Source organism: Gadus morhua, chromosome 23, assembly GCF_902167405.1.
Source record: "Gadus morhua chromosome 23, gadMor3.0, whole genome shotgun sequence".
Lineage (NCBI taxonomy): Eukaryota > Metazoa > Chordata > Actinopteri > Gadiformes > Gadidae > Gadus > Gadus morhua.
Genome location: NC_044070.1, coordinates 21,427,782 through 21,447,207, shown reverse-complemented (window position 1 = coordinate 21,447,207; position 19,426 = coordinate 21,427,782). Strand labels below are relative to the sequence as shown.

Here is a 19,426-nt window from a genome sequence, read left to right as displayed (position 1 = left end):
CACCCTTCACCGGATCACCTTTAGAGAACAACATGGCCTTCACCGGATCACCTTTAGAGAACAACATGGCCTTCACCGGATCACCTTTAGAGAACAACATGGCCTTCACCGGATCACCTTTAGAGAACAACATGGCCTTCACCGGATCACCTTTAGAGAACAACATGGCCTTCACCGGATCACCTTTAGAGAACAACATGGCCTTCACCGGATCACCTTTAGAGAACAACATGGCCTTCACCAGATCACCTTTAGAGAACAACATGGCCTTCACCAGATAACCTTTAGAGAACAACATGGCCTTCACCAGATCACCTTTAGCGCACAACACGGTAGGGCTGCTCGATTATTGAAAGAAATGATAATAATCACGATTGTTTTGGTCAATATTAAAATCACAATTATTCAAACAATTATTTTTCAGTTTGAAAACATGGAGTATTTATCAGCATGTCTCCCAAAAAAAACACTTTGTCATTGAGAACTTTCGCCTTAAAAAATACACAAAATGGTCAAAAAGTAAATGTTCAAATCTAAAATAATGTCCATCTATCAAAATTCGATTAATCGCCCTGCCTTACAACACGGCCTTCATCGGATCATGCGTAGAAAGTAGGGATCGTTGAACAGTATTTACGGCTTTAATAAAACCCGAATGGGGGCCAACATTACGGACCACATGACCATGGGCTATGCGGTGGAAGGTGGAACACGCAGAAGGCCAGCTGCTGTAGTCTACACCAGCCTTGACCTCAATGGCATCATTGCACACGTCCATCACAATCAGCGCACAGGCCAAAAATATAGATATTTTACAGCTGAAAGGGGAATGATCTTGGCTCAGAAGGCAGCTGAACAGAAAGCAGATCACTCACATGGTCTGCGCCCGGCACACTGCCTAGAGTGGACCATCCTCTCCTTCAGAGACGTGCCAGTGTCAGGGCGCAAGAAGTATAGGGAACACAACTATTGACTAAATAGTAGTGCTCACTGTGTCTGTGGTAAATGCACCACAAATACAATGAGAATCAATTACTGTCATCACGGTTGCCAGGAGTACTAACGCCTCGTTTCCACATACGTATGTTTTTCGTATCCGTGCTTCCGTAAATTTACGGAAGGGGGCGCTAGTGTTTTACGTACGGACATGAATTTATTTACGGTCAGCCAAAATGATGGGGTAACGTATGATAATGGCCGTTTTTAGGAGACCGGTACTTTGGAACATGAGGATTGACATACACAGAGATAAAAACAAAACCAACCAGGCTTGGAAAGAGATCGGCGAGGAGTTTGGCCTGCCAGGTACTTACATGTTTTGTGAAAAACATAAAAACTTTCATACGGTATCTCCGTAAAACGACGGCGAAAGTAAAATTTTTTGAACGTATATTACGGACATACCGGACAGAAATATTACGGAGGGGAGGAGTCTCGGAGGAAAAACTGACATTACGGAGAATCACGTAGGAATGAATGGACTTTCGGTCGGAGACGGTTGGATCGCATACGAGAATGTACGTATGTGGAAACGAGGCGTAACGCCTCGTTTCCACATACGCACATTATCCAAGCCTGGTTGGTTTTGTTTTTATCTCTGTATATGTCGATCCTCATGTTCCAAAGTACCGGTCTCCTAAAAACGTCCATTATCATACGCTCCCCCATCTTTTGTCCGTAAATAAATTAATGTCCGTACGTAAAACACTAGCGACTCCTTCCGTAAATTTACGGAAGCACGGATACGAAAAACATACGTACGTGGAAACGAGGCGTTACGCCTCGTTTCCGCATAGGCCTACGTACATTCTCGTATGCGATCCAACCGTCTCCGACCGAAAGTCCATTCAATCCTATGTGATTCTCCGAAATGTCCGATTTTCCTCCGAGACTCCTCCTCTCCGTAAAATTTCTGTCCGGTATGTCCGTAATATACGTTAAAAAAATTTAACTTTCGCCGTTGTTTTACGGAGATACCGTATGATCGACATATACAGAGATAAAAACAAAACCAACCAGGCTTGGAAAGAGATCGGCGAGGAGTTTGGCCTGCCAGGTACTTACATGTTTTGTGAAAAACATAAAACTTTCATACGGTATCTCCGTAAAACGACAGCGAAAGTTACATTTTTTGAACGTATATTACGGACATACCGGACAGAAAATTTACGGAGGGGAGGAGCCTCGGAGGAAAATCGGACATTACGAAGAATCACATAGGAATGAATGGACTTTCGGTCGGAGACGGTTGGATCGCATACGAGAATGTACGTATGTGGAAACGAGGCGTAACGCCTTGCAAGTTCTGTCAATCAAGTGCGTCCTCATTGGGCAGCGTAGAAAGATTAATTCCCCACTTTATTTCTTTACTTTTTTTTAATAATAACGTGTTATTTGGGCCCAAGTGCAATTGCTTCAAATTGGTAATAATGTAGTCTGCCATTTCATTACTTATCGTATAGTAAACTGGCACCATGGTGACGCCTGCTGGAGAAAAGGTACATTGCGAATTTGCAGTTAGAGCTGGGATCCTGTTTACAGCGTATAAAGTCGATAATTACCTCTAACCTTGTAATATATAATTTCCTATTTTTTTAAGGACACTGGTTAGTGAACAAGACACATTTTGGAAAAGTCATGAAAGGGCGATGTTGAAACTTGGTTGACACTATCAGGGATCTATTCAAAATACATTTTAAGGAAGATCAGTTAATAGGTTAGTAGGCTATATTGGAAGTATCCTGAAAGCATACTTCAAGTATTACAGCAGTAGCATAGGCTACTTATCATCAGAGATGCGCTTGATGACATATCCCGGAATACACTTTCATCGGAAATACAATCAAAATAAACTTTAAGGAAGATCAGTAAAGTATACTTGTAAGAAGTATTCTGAAAGCCTACCTCAAGTGTTACGGCAGAAGCATACTTAAATAGCCTATGTTCTAAATAAAGTTTTGAAAAAGATCAGTTAAGTGTACTTTTAAGATACTGAAAGCATAGGTTCAGTAGCACAGCGGTAGTATACTTATTTTCAGTATAATGACATCCTGGCAGAAATGCACCTTATCTGAACTATATTGTAAATTAACTTTGAAAAATATCAGTGAAGTACATTTTCAGGATGTATACTGAAACAACACTTTAACTACATCAGCGTTGGTATATTTCTTGCTACACCTACATTGAACTTCAATAGATCTCAGAAGAAGTACATTTGACCTAAAGCCTACCTAAAATATATCACATATGTACTTATTTATTATGTACATAATTATGAATTACGTACTTCGGAAATGTAATATTAATACACTTCAGTGCACTTAATTTTCACCAGAGGTCCACTTGGTCTCGTTAATGATCCAGCCTGCGCCTTAACTTTGAAGTAGGCAGGGACTTTTAACACAAGGTGATGTCATGTGGAGACTATAAACAACAATGAGAGAGGAATGAAAGTGACGCAATTCTCTATGACTCCTGTTTCTGCATAGTACTATATTTTCAAACTCAGAGCAGCATTGAGAAAATAGATCTATGTTTCTCTGAAGACATTGCAAGAATACATTTATGGTTTTCAAAGATATTGCTTCTTTTTTTAAGATAATTGATATCAGAATTGATAACGGTTCATTTAGATAAGAGTGAGATGGGAATTCTGAGAATCAGGAGAGGCGCTGTCCCCTAGTGGCGGAAGAGGGGAGGACGCTCTTAATCCTAAAGTAAGAGCATTTTTTGTTACAGTTTAAATAAAGACAATGACGTGATATTATAGATGACTTCAAGTCCAAATCCAAAAATGTATCAACTAGCATACAGTGTAGTTTTTGTGTACTTGTATCAAGTATGACGATAAATCATATGCGGTTCATTTCATGTGCAATCCGTTTTCTCTTTATCTAGATTACCTTTTCGGTTACTCTTAATGAACGGATCGAATAAAAGTGGTGGAAAGGCTATTATTGCTATTAGCCAATTAGCAATTTGCTAAAGTTGCTTATAATATTAACTTATCGTTCTATCAAATAAATGTAAAAAATGCAATACTTTACATAGTATTGCATTGTTTACATAAACAATCTTTCTCTTATATGTCATATGACTTATACATGACCGTGACAGCGGAGGGCAAAGCGGTTTGCATCTGAACTACAATTCAATCAGACACAAAACGACTATATTTCCCATCGGCAACCGCTTTACGCAACACCAAACGTGACCTCACATCCGGGCATCGCTTCGGCGGATCACATTTCAAAATAAAACGCATTCCCCGCATACCACCTGTCAAGAGTTATCGACTTTAACAAGCGGAGTTCACGAACACCATCTTATCGACTTTTACTTTGAAATCGGCGAAGCTCGTTTGGGTTTCGGGGCTGGCTGTAGTGGCAACACTACCGAGTAGTACTGGTGCGTCTCCGGCTCCGTCCAACCCGCAGACATGAAGCTCCGGTGGATCGGCTCCGTGCTGCTCTCGGCGGTCGCCTACTACGTCTACCTCCCGCTGCCCAGCGGCGTGAGTGAGCCGTGGAAGCTGATGCTGCTGGATGCCTTGTTCCGGAGCTGCATGCATGTGGTGAGAAACGAACAGCAGAATTAAAGAAGTGACATAACGTTTCTGTAGGGGTTCAGGGATGGCAGGTTCAGCATCTTATGTGTTTAACCCGTGTAGAATAGCGCAGATGCATGCATCGAGATGACTGGGTCTTTGCGTTTAAACAAATGAATCATTGAATAGAAAAGTTATTTGTGCAGGAGATTATTACATTTTCGCGACATATATATATCATGCTGCAGCATAGTGTGACTGAATTGAAATGCATGGGGAACTACCCTATCAGCATACTAGTCCGAATAAAAAGCTGTTGACTGTTATTCACTGTTAAACCAACAGTGAATAACACTGTAGTTCACTGTCAAACTAACAGCGAATAAACATAGGCTGGTGTGACGTCAGGTTGGTTTCAGAGTGTACTCATCCAAACTTTGCCCTGGGAGTGTTTCATCGTGGCCTAGTCCACACTTCTGTGTAATAGAGCTACATGCATGGTTGTAACATGGTTGTAATCACTAATGGAGATACTGGTTCAACTGATCCTCCCCCCCCCTGTCTGTGTGTGTGTGTGTGTGTGTGTGTGTGTGTGTGTGTGTGTGTGTGTGTGTGTGTGTGTGTGTGTGTGTGTGTGTGTGTGTGTGTGTGTGTGTTTCCAGGGTGACGTGGCTCACGCGCTGGGCGTGTGTCATCGCGTCAGCCTCATCAACCAGGTGGTGTCGTGGGTGGAGGTGATCGGGCCGCGCTCCTGCCCCGCGGTGGACGTCAGCGACATTCTCCTCGGGGGCGTGCCAACCCGTGTCTTCCGGCCAATCGGCGGACAGAAGCTGAAGAGGGGCGTGGTCTACTTCCACGGCGGGGGCTGGGCCCTGGCCAGCGGGCGTGAGTACATTTAGGGCGCACTCACACTAGGCAAGTTTGCCTGTTCCGTGCTGCAGGAAGATTCAGCACGATTCCCCCCCCCCTCCCCACTCCCCCCGCTGGCCCGTGGTCACACTGCTCCCAAAGGCCGTGGCCTGGGCACGATTGCTCCTTCATACATACGTCATCACGTCGTAATACGATAAATACGTCATCACCAAGCGTGGTGTCCAGCTGCGACTGAATGCTGTTGCTGGCCCAAATTTCAGGTAAACACTCGACTTCACTGTCGCACCAACGTAAACCCACTCGTGAACCGCCTGCCGCCATTGTTTAAAATGATTGTTGTGGGGAAGAAGGGCATGGACCTATAAAGAAAGAAGGCTCGCGCCAGGAATACAAATGAGCTCGGGCACGGGGCCGCGGCCCTAGTGTGAGTGGCCCCTTATATTTACACCTAGAGCATTTAGCCGACAATTTCATCCAAAGCGACGTACCATAAGTACGTTTGGCAGAAGTAAGAGAAACAACAACGCACCGCTGTCGGTACAGTAAGGATGTTCATAGAACCAAGTGCCCAGCACTAGCAATCACTAGGTTAACCCATTCCCCGTGTAAAACGAAGATAGCTAGGATAAGACGCTACACAAATCAGGGCGTTGAGCCGACGCTTTTATCCAAAGCCTACTTACAATAAGTACATTTCTCAGAAAAAAGAAACAATATATCGCTGTCGGCACAGTAAGGATTTCATAGAACCAAGTGCCAAGCTAACAATCACTAGGTTAACCCAAATGACCACATTAACCGTATGGACGACAGGGGCCCCAGATCGCTGAAGGGGCCAAGGCCATGGCAGCATTAGTTGTTACGGTGCGTTCCAGAGCCCTTACAAACCAGTGGGACGTTGGACTTATCCTACCTCCAACTAAGAAAAGTGCACTGGAATGCCTGTCGAAGTGGAACATCCCACCGCCGAAGTGGAACTTCCTACTAGCGAACTGGGGGTTGATCGGCCTACCCCCACTTCACCAAGTAGGAGCTAGTACAGTTCAGGTAGGATAGGTCCCACATCCCATTGCTTTGGATGGGCTCTGGAACGCACCATTAGACCTTGTTTAACGTTAGCTTGTGGTCCGCGGCGGCGCCTGCCTACAATGCAACAGCCTGAAAGCCGACGGACACATAAATGGCGTCTGATCAGTGTGAAGTTGGTGTTGATCGGGCGACTTCGTCGGAGCGCTAAACGAACACTGGTACTGTTAGGGATTTGTGCGTCTGTGATATATAAGTTGTCTTTATTTAAAAGCACTCGATTTTAATAAGTTGAACGCAGAATTCAGTTTGAAGCATTTAAAAACAGATTGCCTCTGTTTTGAGTTCTATAACAAAGGCTCAGTTGTTGAACATTTCGTCATAGTTTATTCATGCACTTGTTAATGATGACCACAATATGATTATTGTTTTGTAAGTTTCACTTACAAAATTGTAAGTGAATTGTATTCACTTACAATTTTGGTAAGTGAATACACAAGAACAGATTTCTGGGTGTGGATTGTACTATTCATTATCTGCCTTACTGCACAAGATGGTTACTCTGTGTCTTGACTAGACAAGGGTACGAAAAGATACCAGGGAAAAGCTTTAAACACTAAACTCCGAGTTTCAAAACCATAACTTCGTGACTCACGTTGCACTGAGGACAGCTGGCTAACCTCTTCTCTCTGTATATATAAAGGACAGAAAGAGTTCCTTTCCAGAGAGAGAGAGAGAGAGAGAGAGAGAGAGAGAGAGAGAGAGAGAGAGAGAGAGAGAGAGAGAGAGGGAGAGAGGGAGAGAGGGAGAGAGAGAGAGAGAGAGAGAGAGAGAGAGAGAGAGAGAGAGGGAGAGAGGGAGAGAGGGAGAGAGAGGGAGAGAGTAAGATACAGGGACAGAGAGAGAGAGTGTAAGATAGAGAACTTTTAGACTCTGGCATTACTCTCCATAGGCTTGTTCTACTTAATAAGCAGCTCGTTGTGCTCGGTGAACGTGCATCTTTGTTGCTCTGTTGATCCTCAATATATTTTTTTGTTATTGTTTCTTTCCAAAGCCCCTAAATAAAGAAGGCACATAAGGTTTGAACCAAAAGGGAGTAGCACAATTAATCATTTATGCACACATGTATGTAACTGAAGCAGCAAAAAACCTTAGTGTGACTTTTTGCTCGGTGTTTTCTTGCTCGGCCATGCTCGCCGACAGGACACTGATCTAGATTTGATCTGCTTTGTTAACAAATCCCTCCCCTTTATCTGTGTGATTCCCAGGGATGCGATCCTACGACCTTCTGTCTAGGAAGATGGCCGAGGATCTCGACGCGGTCATCATGTCAGTGGAGTAGGTTTGCTTCCTTCTCCTGCCTCGAACCCTGAAGCATTTTATACACACTGAAACAGTCCAGTAAACTGAAAGCTGCGTATAATCTCTTGATCAGGGAGATTATACACGCAATGAAACAGTCCTGCAAATTGAAAGTTGTGTATAATCTCTCGATCAGGGTGTGCATCACCCCAGGCTCCGTGAATAGTTCACTTCGCCTTCGGCGAATAATTGTTTTAGTATTTACTACACGTGAACACTCCAAAACTAAACAAGATAACACTTTTTGTTAGGATTTATTTGTGACGAGACGACCGTCGCGCAATATACCGAGTTTGAGATCTCAATCATGGGATATTGCCCAATATCCCGAGATAATGAACCAATCAAATTGCGCCATTTTAGGACGTTCACATGTAGCATATAGTAAGTATGTATATCCTGTAATATTCATTCAAAATAACTCTTTGGTAAACATATCTCAATACCCCTTAACACTTTCATCGTATCATAAAAATTATCAATGCTTCATCAATACATACAAATGTTATCCAACCAATGCTCTCACCAACCATACCTTCCTTTAAATAAAAGCATATCACATCACACTATGATATCATCTAAACCACATATAGAGTATAATAAAAAATAGAGCTGTCAGTTAAACGCGTTATTAACGGTGTTAACGCAAACCAATTTTAACGGCGTTAATTTTATTATAGCGATCAACGCAAAAAAAAAAAAATCTTTTTTTTTGGGCTCAAAACAAAGAAGCAGTAGCCTGACTGCTATGTTCAAGGCATATCTTTGTATGTGCATCGTTAAATTGCATTATAGGCTTTTTTTTTGTACCGTCCTGTTTTGATCAGTATATGCCAATGTTGTTATCAATAAAAAAACATTTGCACAAGGCAAGCCGATGCACTTCTCCATGTTGATAAAAGCTTTAAAATGAGAAAAATTAATGGGACAAAGAATTCAAGGGATATTTAGCATAGAAAAAAAATATGATTAATCGTGAGTTAACTATGACATTAATGCGATTAATCGTGATTAAATATTTTAATCGCTTGACAGCCCTAAAAAAAAAACACATTCTATGTGCGTGTAAGAACACTACAAAGCGGTGAAGCTCGACACCACAGTATCAGTTATCCGACGTTAGCCTTGTGTCACTCACACACTAAAGTCCTAACATCCTTCAAAATAAAAGTACTTCCCCTCGAATCACCCTCACTACCCTTCATCCACGTCGTCCTCACCCTGTGTGTGCGTGTGTGTGTGGGTTGCGCGTGTGTGTGCGTGTGTGTGTGTGTTCCGGTTGCCATAGTTACCGCCTGGCCCCGGAGGTGGTGTTCCCGGGGCAGTACGAGGACGCCATGGCGGCGTCCAGGGCCTTCCTGTCGGCGGGGGTCCGGGAGCGCTACGGACTGGACCCCCAGAGGCTCTGCGTGTCGGGGGACAGCGCGGGGGGGAACCTAGCCGCCGCCGTGGCCCAAGAGGTGAGCCCCCCCACAGTGACACTCGGTCTGAGAGGTCTGGTTAGGCGTCATGGGGGGGGGGGTTCTGGGTTTGCAGCTCACTCACTCCCTCATCCCTAACTCTCGTTCACTCACTCACTCCCTCATCCCTAACTCTCTAGTCCCTCACTCACTCCCTCATCCCTAACTCTCTAGTCCCTCACTCACTCCCTCATCCCTAACTCTCGTTCACTCACTCACTCCCTCATCCCTAACTCTCTAGTCCCTCACTCACTCCCTCATCCCTAACTCTCGTTCACTCACTCAACCCTAACTCTCTAGTCCCTCACTCACTCACTCATCCCTATCTCTTCAGTCTCTCACTCACTCACTCCACCCTATCTCTCTAGTCTCTCACTCACTCACTCATCCCTAACTCTCTAGTCTCTCACTCCCTAATCCCTAACTCTCTAGTCTCTCACTCCCTCATCCCTAACTCTCTAGTCTCTCACTCAGTCACTCGTTCACTCACTCACTCTCGGTCACTCGTTCACTCACTCACTCTCGGTCACTCACTCACTCACTCACTCTCGGTCACTCACTCTCTGTCACTCTATCTTAAAGCACCTGATGTGAACGGATTTACATCCAAAGGTATGTGAACGTATAACTTCTTAAAGGGCTGATATTAAGCATCAGTGTCACTCCTTTTAAAGTCCCACATTGTAGATTTCGCATTTAAGCCCAGACTTCATACTCAGGCTCAGATAAGGGGGGGCCAGGGTCCTCCCTCAGAGTCTCACTAACCCCCCCCCTCTGTCCCCCCCCCCCCCAGCTGGCTCTGGACTCCAGCCTGGAGGTCCGCTTCAAGGCCCAGGCGCTGGTCTACCCGGTCCTCCAGGCCCTCGACTTCCACACGGCGTCCTACCAGCAGAACCACGACGTGCCCATCCTGTACCGGCCCGTCATGGCCCGCTTCTGGCTGCAGTACCTGGGTGCCGACCCCGCCTTGGAGCCCCTACTGCTGGCCAACAACCACAGCTCCCTGGACCAGGCCGGCCTCCCTGCCGCGCACCGGTCCAAACTGGACTGGACCGCCCTGCTCCCCGCCGGCCGCAGGAAGCACTACCGGCCGGTCGTCAGGGCGACGGGCTCGCCGGGCGTGGTCGACGCGGTGCCCGCGCTGACGGACGTGCGGGCCGCGCCGCTGCTGGCGGAGCGCGGGGTCCTGGCCAGGACGCCGCGGCGGGCGTACGTGATGACGTGCGAGTTCGACGTGCTGCGGGACGACGGGCTGATGTACGCGCGGCGGCTGCGGGACGCCGGCGTGGAGGTGACCGGCGACCACTACGAGGACGGCTTCCACGGCTGCATGGTGTTCGCCTACCCCCCCGTGAGCTCCTCCGTGGGCCGCCGCAGCATGGACAACTACATCCGCTGGCTGGACCAGAACCTCTAGGGGGGGGCCGGGGGGCCGGGGGGCCGGGGGGGGGCGGGCGCACGGTGGCACCAGGGGTCCGGAACCGATTCTATCCAGTGTGTTCCGGATGCAGGAGGGAGCTCGAGTGGAACGCTTGACGACGAAGAATGTTCTAGGCAATGTGTTCTAGAGGCGAGCCGACGGACAGAACCACTCGATAGAAGCACAGAGTGTTCTAGAAAGAGTTATTCTAGACGCGACCAAAACCCCTCAACGACCAATAGAACCACTCGATGGAACCACATACTGTTCTAGAAATATATATTTGAGAGGCCACAAGAACCCCTCAACGACCAATAGAACCAGCCAATTCCCGAACCGGAACGACAATTAATGTTCTAGAAAACGTGTTCTAGAGTCGAGCAGAACCGCTAGCTAACCAATAGAACCACTCGATAGAACCACAAAATGATCTAGAAAACTTATTCTAGACGCGACCAAAACCCCTGGACGACCAATAGAAGAACTTGTGCAACCACATACTGTTCTAGAAAATATATTTTAGATGAGAGACGACCAATGGAACCACTCGACAGAGCCACAGAATGTTCTACAAAATATATTCTTGATACGACCCGGACCCCGAGCGGACCAATCAGAAACACACGATGGAACCGTGCGTGTCGATGCAGAACTTTCTAGAATCCCGGTAGGTCCGGAAGCTACAAGAGCGTCGTCTCCCGTCGCCTCCCCCAGCAGGAGAGACCGGGGAAGGGACTGGAAGCGTACGAGGAGCGAAGTGAGGCCATGAGGAGCAGGAGGAGGTGATCCGTGGGCCGGAGGGGTCGGGCTTCACCCTATGGGGTCTCGTCCGGACCCCCACCCTGCCCCAGACACCTCCAGGGACTGTTATTGGAAGCACTTGGCCGGGGGGTGATGAGGCTCTCAGCAGGGACACGACTGACTGCACACGGGGGTCTGGACTGAACGGGAACACGTTTGATTCTCTCGTGTTGATTTCAGATTCATGCTGACAATCGCTGTTGTTGTTTTTCTGGGAATTCTCGAAAAAGATTCAGAGTCGCGCTATGCAAATACAAAAATGACCACTTATACAACCAAAACAATGCTGCCAAAATATATCATATCAAGGAAATGCTGTATATATCGATCTATAAAACCACTAAATGAGTCGCTGAGTCCGGTTTAAACCAGCTTTGTGCTTTTGGATTGAACCCCTAGCACTGAAACGTCCCAAAGTACCAAGAGTTAAACTAAAATACATCATATACTACCTATAAACGTACTACCTATACTGTCCGAGCAGACCTAGCCTGCTAACACGCTAACACAGACCATACCACGACCCGTCGTGGCGTATGCGGGGAATGCGTGTGTGGGGGTTGAGTTAAAGAGCAAGTGAGTAAATGAGATAGTGGGTGAGTGAGTAAGTGTGCACGAGAGAGCGAGCGAGAGAAAAAAGTGTGTGTATGTCTGTGTGTGTGTTTTTGATACAAAGAAAGCAAGGCCGAGTCTGCGGCTGTGAGGTTGGGGAGAACACATTAGAGCTTATATTACACACACACACACACACACACACACACCACCCCCCCCCCCCCCCCTTGGAGACCACTGTTTTGTTTTTGCACAGCAGACCCGCTGGCCGGGGGGTCGATGACCTCACATCGCCGCGGCAACCATGAGCCAGATCCGCCCCCTCACTCTTCCTCTTCGTCCTCATTACCAATAATTAGAACGATAGGATCTATTATACGTAGAAGATTAGTTGGACATCGAGCTTGAATGAAAACAACAAGCCGCATTCCTCAACCCCCCCTCCCGAAAGGAAATAATCTTTTTTCAGCCTTTAAAATTGAGCTTTTTCTGGGGGGGTGGGGGGAGAGTTTCCTCTTGAGTGAAAAGCAGGAATTCAGACTACATCTCCCAGAGGTCATTGGGTGTTTGGCTGCAGAAGCAGAGTTCAAGGGGAGACCCAGATACAAGGCTAGGGGCAGCGGTTCAGAGCCAGGGGCTGTTGGGTTTGTGTACCGCGTTGTGTAGCAGAGCTAAGAGTGAACCATCAACCTCTCGCACAAACAGAACAACTCTGCACCGGGTGAAGAGATTATCTTACTTTAATCTGTATTACAGTATTAGCTGTATTTTGTATGATTTCAGAGGGTCTCACATTGGTGGAGGGGGAGCACATTGATTCAAAGAACCAACAGCGTTGAAAGATGTTTGTTGATACTATATTTGCGGATATTAATAATCATAAATCATAACTGACTGTGATTTGGGATTCTAGGTTCAGTCAGGATGACTGACGGTGATGATCATAAGCTTTTATTTATAAACATACATGCTGTAAGCAAACGGAAATTGATGTAAAACATGGCAATAAATCTATGTTTTTTTGCGGTTAGTATGTTTGATTTGTCACAACTGCTATTAATGGAAATAATCTGTGGTATTCAGGATGCTTGAATGTATTTGAGTGATCTGTTTAAATAATGTATTTCTGTAATTAAGAGTAGAGATTTGTCAAGATGAAATTGTATTTTGTGAATAATTTATGACAATATTTTTAATGGATATATTATAGAACAGTTTTTATTGCAATGTTCTTTATTACCCTGATATAGAGGGCTTATTACTTTCCACATTATATAAAATAAGAAACTGTATTTTTTCCCTGGGGATTATTATTTTTCTGGGTATAATAAAAATTATTCTCTTTTATCAAACCAAACAAATAAATAGTAGTTTGGTTGCATTTATTGTCCTTTCTTCATTTTTACGAGCAGCATGAAGACCTTTCTTAACCTACTCCCTGTAAATATAAAATATTTCGTGTGTAACTCTCACTGTTGACAGCAGGTGGCGTCAAATGGTCCTCAAGAGGCAACGGTGAAAAGCTTCCAAACATTTGACGACATATTTACATTTCCGTGAATACAATCGGACGCGTATATTAATGAACCGTGACACGCCATTAATCAACCAACCGCACTGCTTTCCTCAAGTTAAATTCTTCTCGTTTTCTCCAGTAACCAGAAGCAGGTCTACTTTGAATAATTATATGTGCTCAGGACCAGTCTGTCCTCCCAGAACAGCACGCCAATGCCAACTCTTTGTCCCCCATCCTATCTCTGAACAAACTCTCCTGACTTGTTTTTGGTGGTTTCTCTGCTCCCTTGTTCTTTACCATATCGTCTCTTTTCAAAGGGCGCTCTTATGAACGAGATCATCTCCACTGAACATAAAACTCAACAAGTTGACCATAAGAAACTAAAAAGATGGTGGTCTCAATGAATCTCGAGGAATGGGTATCCATCCAAAGCAAATAACAATAAGTACATTTCTCAGAAGAAAGAAACAATATATATCGCTGTCGGTACACTAAGGATTTCACAGAACCAAGTGCCAAGCTCACAATCACTAGGTTAACCCATTCCCCGTTTACAACACAGATAGCTAGGATAAGATGCTACATAATGCTTAGTACTATTATTAAGTGCCAGCCCAGGACGTGCAACATACAATAAGTGCATACATTAAGTGCCCGAACGTACAACATACATCAAGCGTTGTAGATACAATATCTCAGCGCGTAGTAGATCCCCAAGGCTGGAACCTCCCTCCATGTTCTCACTGGGCTGCCCTGCATACCAGGGTTGGTAAGAGTTAAAAAGCACAAGGTCCTATAGGAACCAGAGCCTCCACATCATGTTCAACAATAACCCTAATCAAGAACAGCCAGATAGTGTGTAGCTTTACACGCACACATATACGCGCGCACACACACACACACACGCACAAACATCTTTACCCGTCTCACTGAACCACCTTGACTTTAATTTCTCCCCCTTCGTACCTGTCTCACTGCCACTGATCCAAAAGCGTGAACGTTAAATAGCTTGTTGAGCTTAAACTAAATGAGCCATACCGTTCTCACTACCTCATCCTTACCTGTCTCACTCCCTCACCCTATACAGTCTCACTCCCTGTTCATTACCTGTTACATTCCCCCTTCCTTACCTGTCTCATCCCCCTTCCTTACCCGTCTCACTTCCCCTCCTTACCCGTCTCACTCCCCGTCCTTACCCGTCTCACCCTCCCTCCTTAACCGTCTCACTCCCCGTCCTTACCCGTCTCACTCCCCCCTCCTTACCCGTCTCACTCCCCGTCCTAACCCGTCTCACCTCCCCTCCTTACAGCTCTCACTCCCCCTCCGTACCTGTCTCATTCCCCCTCCGTACCCGTCTCACCCCCCCTCCTGTGTGAGCCGTCTCACCTGCCCCGGTCTGGTTTCAGCGTCAGGTCTCAGCGTGCAGCAGACAGACGGCTGTCGTCCTCCTGGGACAGCAGGATGACACACAGACAGCCGGGTTTGTCGGGACATGTGTGTGTATCTGGGTCAGAGTGCACGCCTGCACCAACGTGCACATGCATGCAGATAGGTGTGAGTATGCAGTGTGGCTGCACGTGTGTACAGTTACTGAGAATAAATACCTGTGTGTGTGTGTGCGTCTGTGTGTGTGTATCATATGTATATGTGTGTGTGTGTGAGAGAAGGGGCCCGAGTGTGTGACTAAGTGATGTGGTATATATGTATGCGTGTGTGCACACGTGAGTGCTAATGTTTGCTTGTGTATATTTAATGCGAACGTGTCTGCGTATGTGTGTGCATGCGTGTACCTGATGCATCTGTGAGTGTATGTGAGTGTGTAGCAACGTGTATGAATGTGTGTGTGTGTGTGTGTGTGTTTAATAGTGGGTGGGTATGTGTGTGTGCCTAAAGCTTCTGTGAGTGGATGTTCGAGGTGTGTATGTACGTGGGTCTGCATATGTTTGAGTGTTAGTGTCCAGTATGTGCTTAAGAATGTGTGTGCTTGTGTGTGTGTCTAATGTATCTGTGTGGGTGTGTGGCTCCTAATGTATCTGTATGGGTTTGGTTGTCAGCCTCATACATCTGTGTGGGTGTGTCTAATTTATCTCTGTGGGGGGCGTGTGTCTGTGTGCCTAATCTATCTGTGTGTGTGCCAAATGTATCTGTCTGTCAGTGTGTGTGTGTGTGCCTAATGTATCTGTCTGTGTGTGTGTGTGTGTGTGTGCGTGTGTCTCTAATGAATGTCTGTGGGTGTATGTGTGCACCTAACATATCTGTGTGTGTGTGTGTGTGTGTGTGTGTGTGTGTGTGTGTGTGTGTGTGTGTGTGTGTGGGTGTATGTGTGCACCTCATACGTGTGTGTGTGTGTGTGTGTGTGTGTGTGTGTGTGTGTGTGTGTGTGTGTGTGTGTGTGTGTGTGTGTGTCCCTATAGAGTTTGTTTCCCTGACCTGGTGTAAAACACACTTGAAGGCTGTGTGGACCCCGCCCCCCCCCCCCCCCTATGGGGAGCAGATTAGGTGATGAAGGACAAGTGGGAGGGAAGGAGGGAAGGAGGGAGGGAGGGAATCATTTCCCAGTAACAGCAAAACAAAAGCGCACATCGCCATAACACAACGCAGACCGTGGCCTCTCAGACGTGTGCAGCATGTGAGTGAGCTGGAGAACACATCTTGTGAAACGATAACCACCTCCGTGGGTACTGGGGGCTCTCTTAATAACACGCGGAGGTACTCTCACTCTTAGTGGTGTTCTCACTCTTTGTGGCGTTCTCACTCTTAGTGGCGTTCTCACTCTTTGTGGCGTTCTCACTCTTTGTGGCGTTCTCACTCTTTGTGGCGTTCTCACTCTTAGTGGTGTTCTCACTCTTTGTGGCGTTCTCACTCTTTGTGGCGTTCTCACTCTTTGTGGCGTTCTCACTCTTTGTGGCGTTCTCACTCTTTGTGGCGTTCTCACTCTTTGTGAGAACACTCACTCTTAGTGGTGTTCTCACTCTTTGTGGCGTTCTCACTCTTTGTGGCGTTCTCACTCTTTGTGGCGTTCTCACTCTTGGTGGTGTTCTCACTCTTGGTGGTGTTCTCACTCTTGGTGGCGTCCTCACTCTTGGTGGCGTTCTCACTCTTAGCGGTGTTCTCACTCTTAGCGGCGTTCTCACTCTTAGTGGTGTTCTCACTCTTTGTGGTGTTCTCACTCTTAGCGGCGTTCTCACTATTAGTGGTATTTTCACTCTTAGTGGCGTTCTCACTCTTAAGAAAAAAGAGTGACATGTGTTCTGCAGTCCTATTGTCCAGCAACTGGTAATCAAAATGCTGTGGCAAAAGGCTTAAAAAACCGTCCTCTATTTGATTTGATCCCTTCTACCTCCTCTTTCTGATTCTTTCCATGCTCCTCTGTGTGACCTTGGCTGAGAATACAGAATGTGTCTCCTGTCTTTTAGCGGTCGGGTAACCATCAGATTTCTATCATCTTTGATCAGAGATCCGATCGCTGATAAAAGCCTTGTGGGGTTTTACGGACACTTGAGAATAACTTGGTGTAGGACATTGTGTGTTGTGTGTTGGCAGGCGCTGGTGTGTCGTGGGGAAAACGCACACAGGAGGGAGTCTCTCGTTCACTACACTCACATGCGTGGAGCGGGGAGAATAGCGCAGAGCATACGACTTCACAGCGACACCCGATGACGGGTATGCAGTTTAAAATCCGAATGCATGTTTTCCATCTGACTTTGTTCGATTGTGATATTTTTGTGTTAATTACTTCAGGTCATATTAAATCAAGTGGGAGGAAGTCCTGGCAAGGCCGCAGCCCAGATACTAACAATGATATGAAAGAACGCCCATGAAAAAGTGGAGAATATCAACATGAGTCATTGTGTTTGTTTCAGCTGAAATCCAGCAAAGCTCAGACATGTAAGAATGGTGTACGTGAGTGTGGGCTTGCGTGTGTGTTTCTGGAAGCACGCGCGCGCGCGCGTGTGTGTGTGTGTGTCTGTTTATATGCGAATGAGTCGGTGTGTGTTTATACGCGTGTGTGTGTGTGTACGCGCATCTGTGTGTGCCTGTGTGTCTTAGCGTGTGTGTATGAGGACGCGTGTGTGTGTGTCAGCATTTGTGTGTGTGTATAAGCATGCATGTGTGTCTATGAGCGCGTGTGTGTGTGTGTGTGTGTGTGTGTGTGTGTGTGTGCGCAAGTGTGTCTGAGTGTGAGTGTGTGTGTGTCTATGAGTGTGTGTGTGTGTGAGTGTGTGTGTCTATGAGCGTGCGAGTGTGTGTGTGTATGAGCATGCGTGTGTGTCTGTGCCACCCAGTGGAAGCAGGAGTCTCTCCCTGGGCAGTGGCGGGGCGGCGACGGCGTCTAAAGAAAACAGAGCTCAGAGAATCAGACCTAAGGAGGGCAGAGGCGGAGACAGGGAGAGAGAGAGAGAGAGTGTGAGAGGAAGGCTCGCACGCCCCGGGCCTGGGAACCAGAGGGGGAATGTTATCGCTGCAGTAAGTTAGTCTAAAGGTCATATTGTTCACTTCTTCCTGACAGCCCGGGAGAGGGCGAGGGGAGAGAGACATAGAGACAAAGAAGCAGAGAGAGGGAGTGGAGAGAGAGGGTTAGAGTGTGAGAGAGAGAGGGTTAGAGTGTGTGTGTGTGTGTGAGAGAAGGTTAGAGTGTGTGTGTGAGAGAGAGAGAGAGAGAGAGAGAGAGAGAGAGAGAGAGAGAGAGAGAGAGAGAGAGAGAGAGAGAGAGAGAGAGAGAGAGAGAGAGAGAGAGAGAGAGAGAGAGAGAGAGAGAGAGAGAGAGAGAGAGAGAGAGGGCTGGAAAATGAGCAAGAGATAAGAAAAACAAATAGAGAGAGACACAGAAGGAGTGAAGGAGGATAGGATAGGATTAGAGAGAGAGAAATACAGCAGGAGATAAAACAAAGAACGAGAGAGTAAGAGACAGAGACAAAGAAGGAGAGAGGATAGAGATAGTTAGAGTGAGACATAGAGAGAGGGAGAGAGAGACAAAGATGGGGAGAAGAAATGAGAGAATTAGAGTCAGACATAAAGGAAGAAACACAGAGAGAAATTGGGAGAGCTTTTGAGGAGAGGGAAGGAAGACAGAGGGAGAACGCAAGACTATAAAGGGGAGACACACACAGACAGAGACAGAGAGAAATGGACGAGAGCTATGGAGGGAGAGAGAGGGAGAAGGGAGGACAAGGAAAGATTGGTAGCTGGAGGAGAGTTGTTTTTGACTGTGTGGGAGTGAATGGCACCATGGGCCTTATACAGGCAGACACACACTCCCTACAACAGACACACACAGACACACACACACTGATACAAACACACACACACACAGGCGGACACACAGTCCTAAAACACACAAACACACACTGATACAAACATACACACACACAAACATACATGCTGACACAAACACACAACCACACACACTGAACCAGACACACACATTTATATAACATAAACTGACAGTGACACACTAACTCACACACATTATTATACCCACACATAATTGACTTATAAGCAGACACACACATAGAGACCACAGCGCGCGCGCACACACACACACACACACACACACACACACACACACACACACACACACACACACACACACACACACACACACACACACACACACACACACACACACACACACACACACACACACCAGCGTGAGCAGCCCTGGCGCCCCTACGTGCGGCCTGGTAACCGTACGCCCAGGGGGTCCCCAGGGGCCTCCCGGGGCTGTGCGTTCCGTCTCCGCTGATTCCTGCTGTGAAACGATGCATTCACACCGAGAACCACCTCCCAGACGCATGCTCTCACTACCCCCCCCGCACGCAGACACACACTGGACGCACAAACACACACACTGCATGCACAGACAC

At 46.5% G+C, this 19,426-nt stretch overlaps 1 protein-coding gene across 1 annotated transcript; it reads left to right on the top strand.

The window, feature by feature from the left end:
* The first annotated feature begins 4,305 nt into the window (after positions 1-4,305).
* On the top strand, positions 4,306-13,408 carry LOC115537275 (neutral cholesterol ester hydrolase 1-like). The gene is made up of 5 exons (XM_030349057.1): positions 4,306-4,576; positions 5,212-5,434; positions 7,717-7,786; positions 9,099-9,270; positions 10,064-13,408. The coding sequence occupies exons 1-5, from the start codon at positions 4,442-4,444 to the stop codon at positions 10,685-10,687; spliced, it is 1,224 nt and encodes a 407-aa protein (XP_030204917.1). The 5' UTR covers positions 4,306-4,441; the 3' UTR covers positions 10,688-13,408.
* Positions 13,409-19,426: the final 6,018 nt, after the last annotated feature.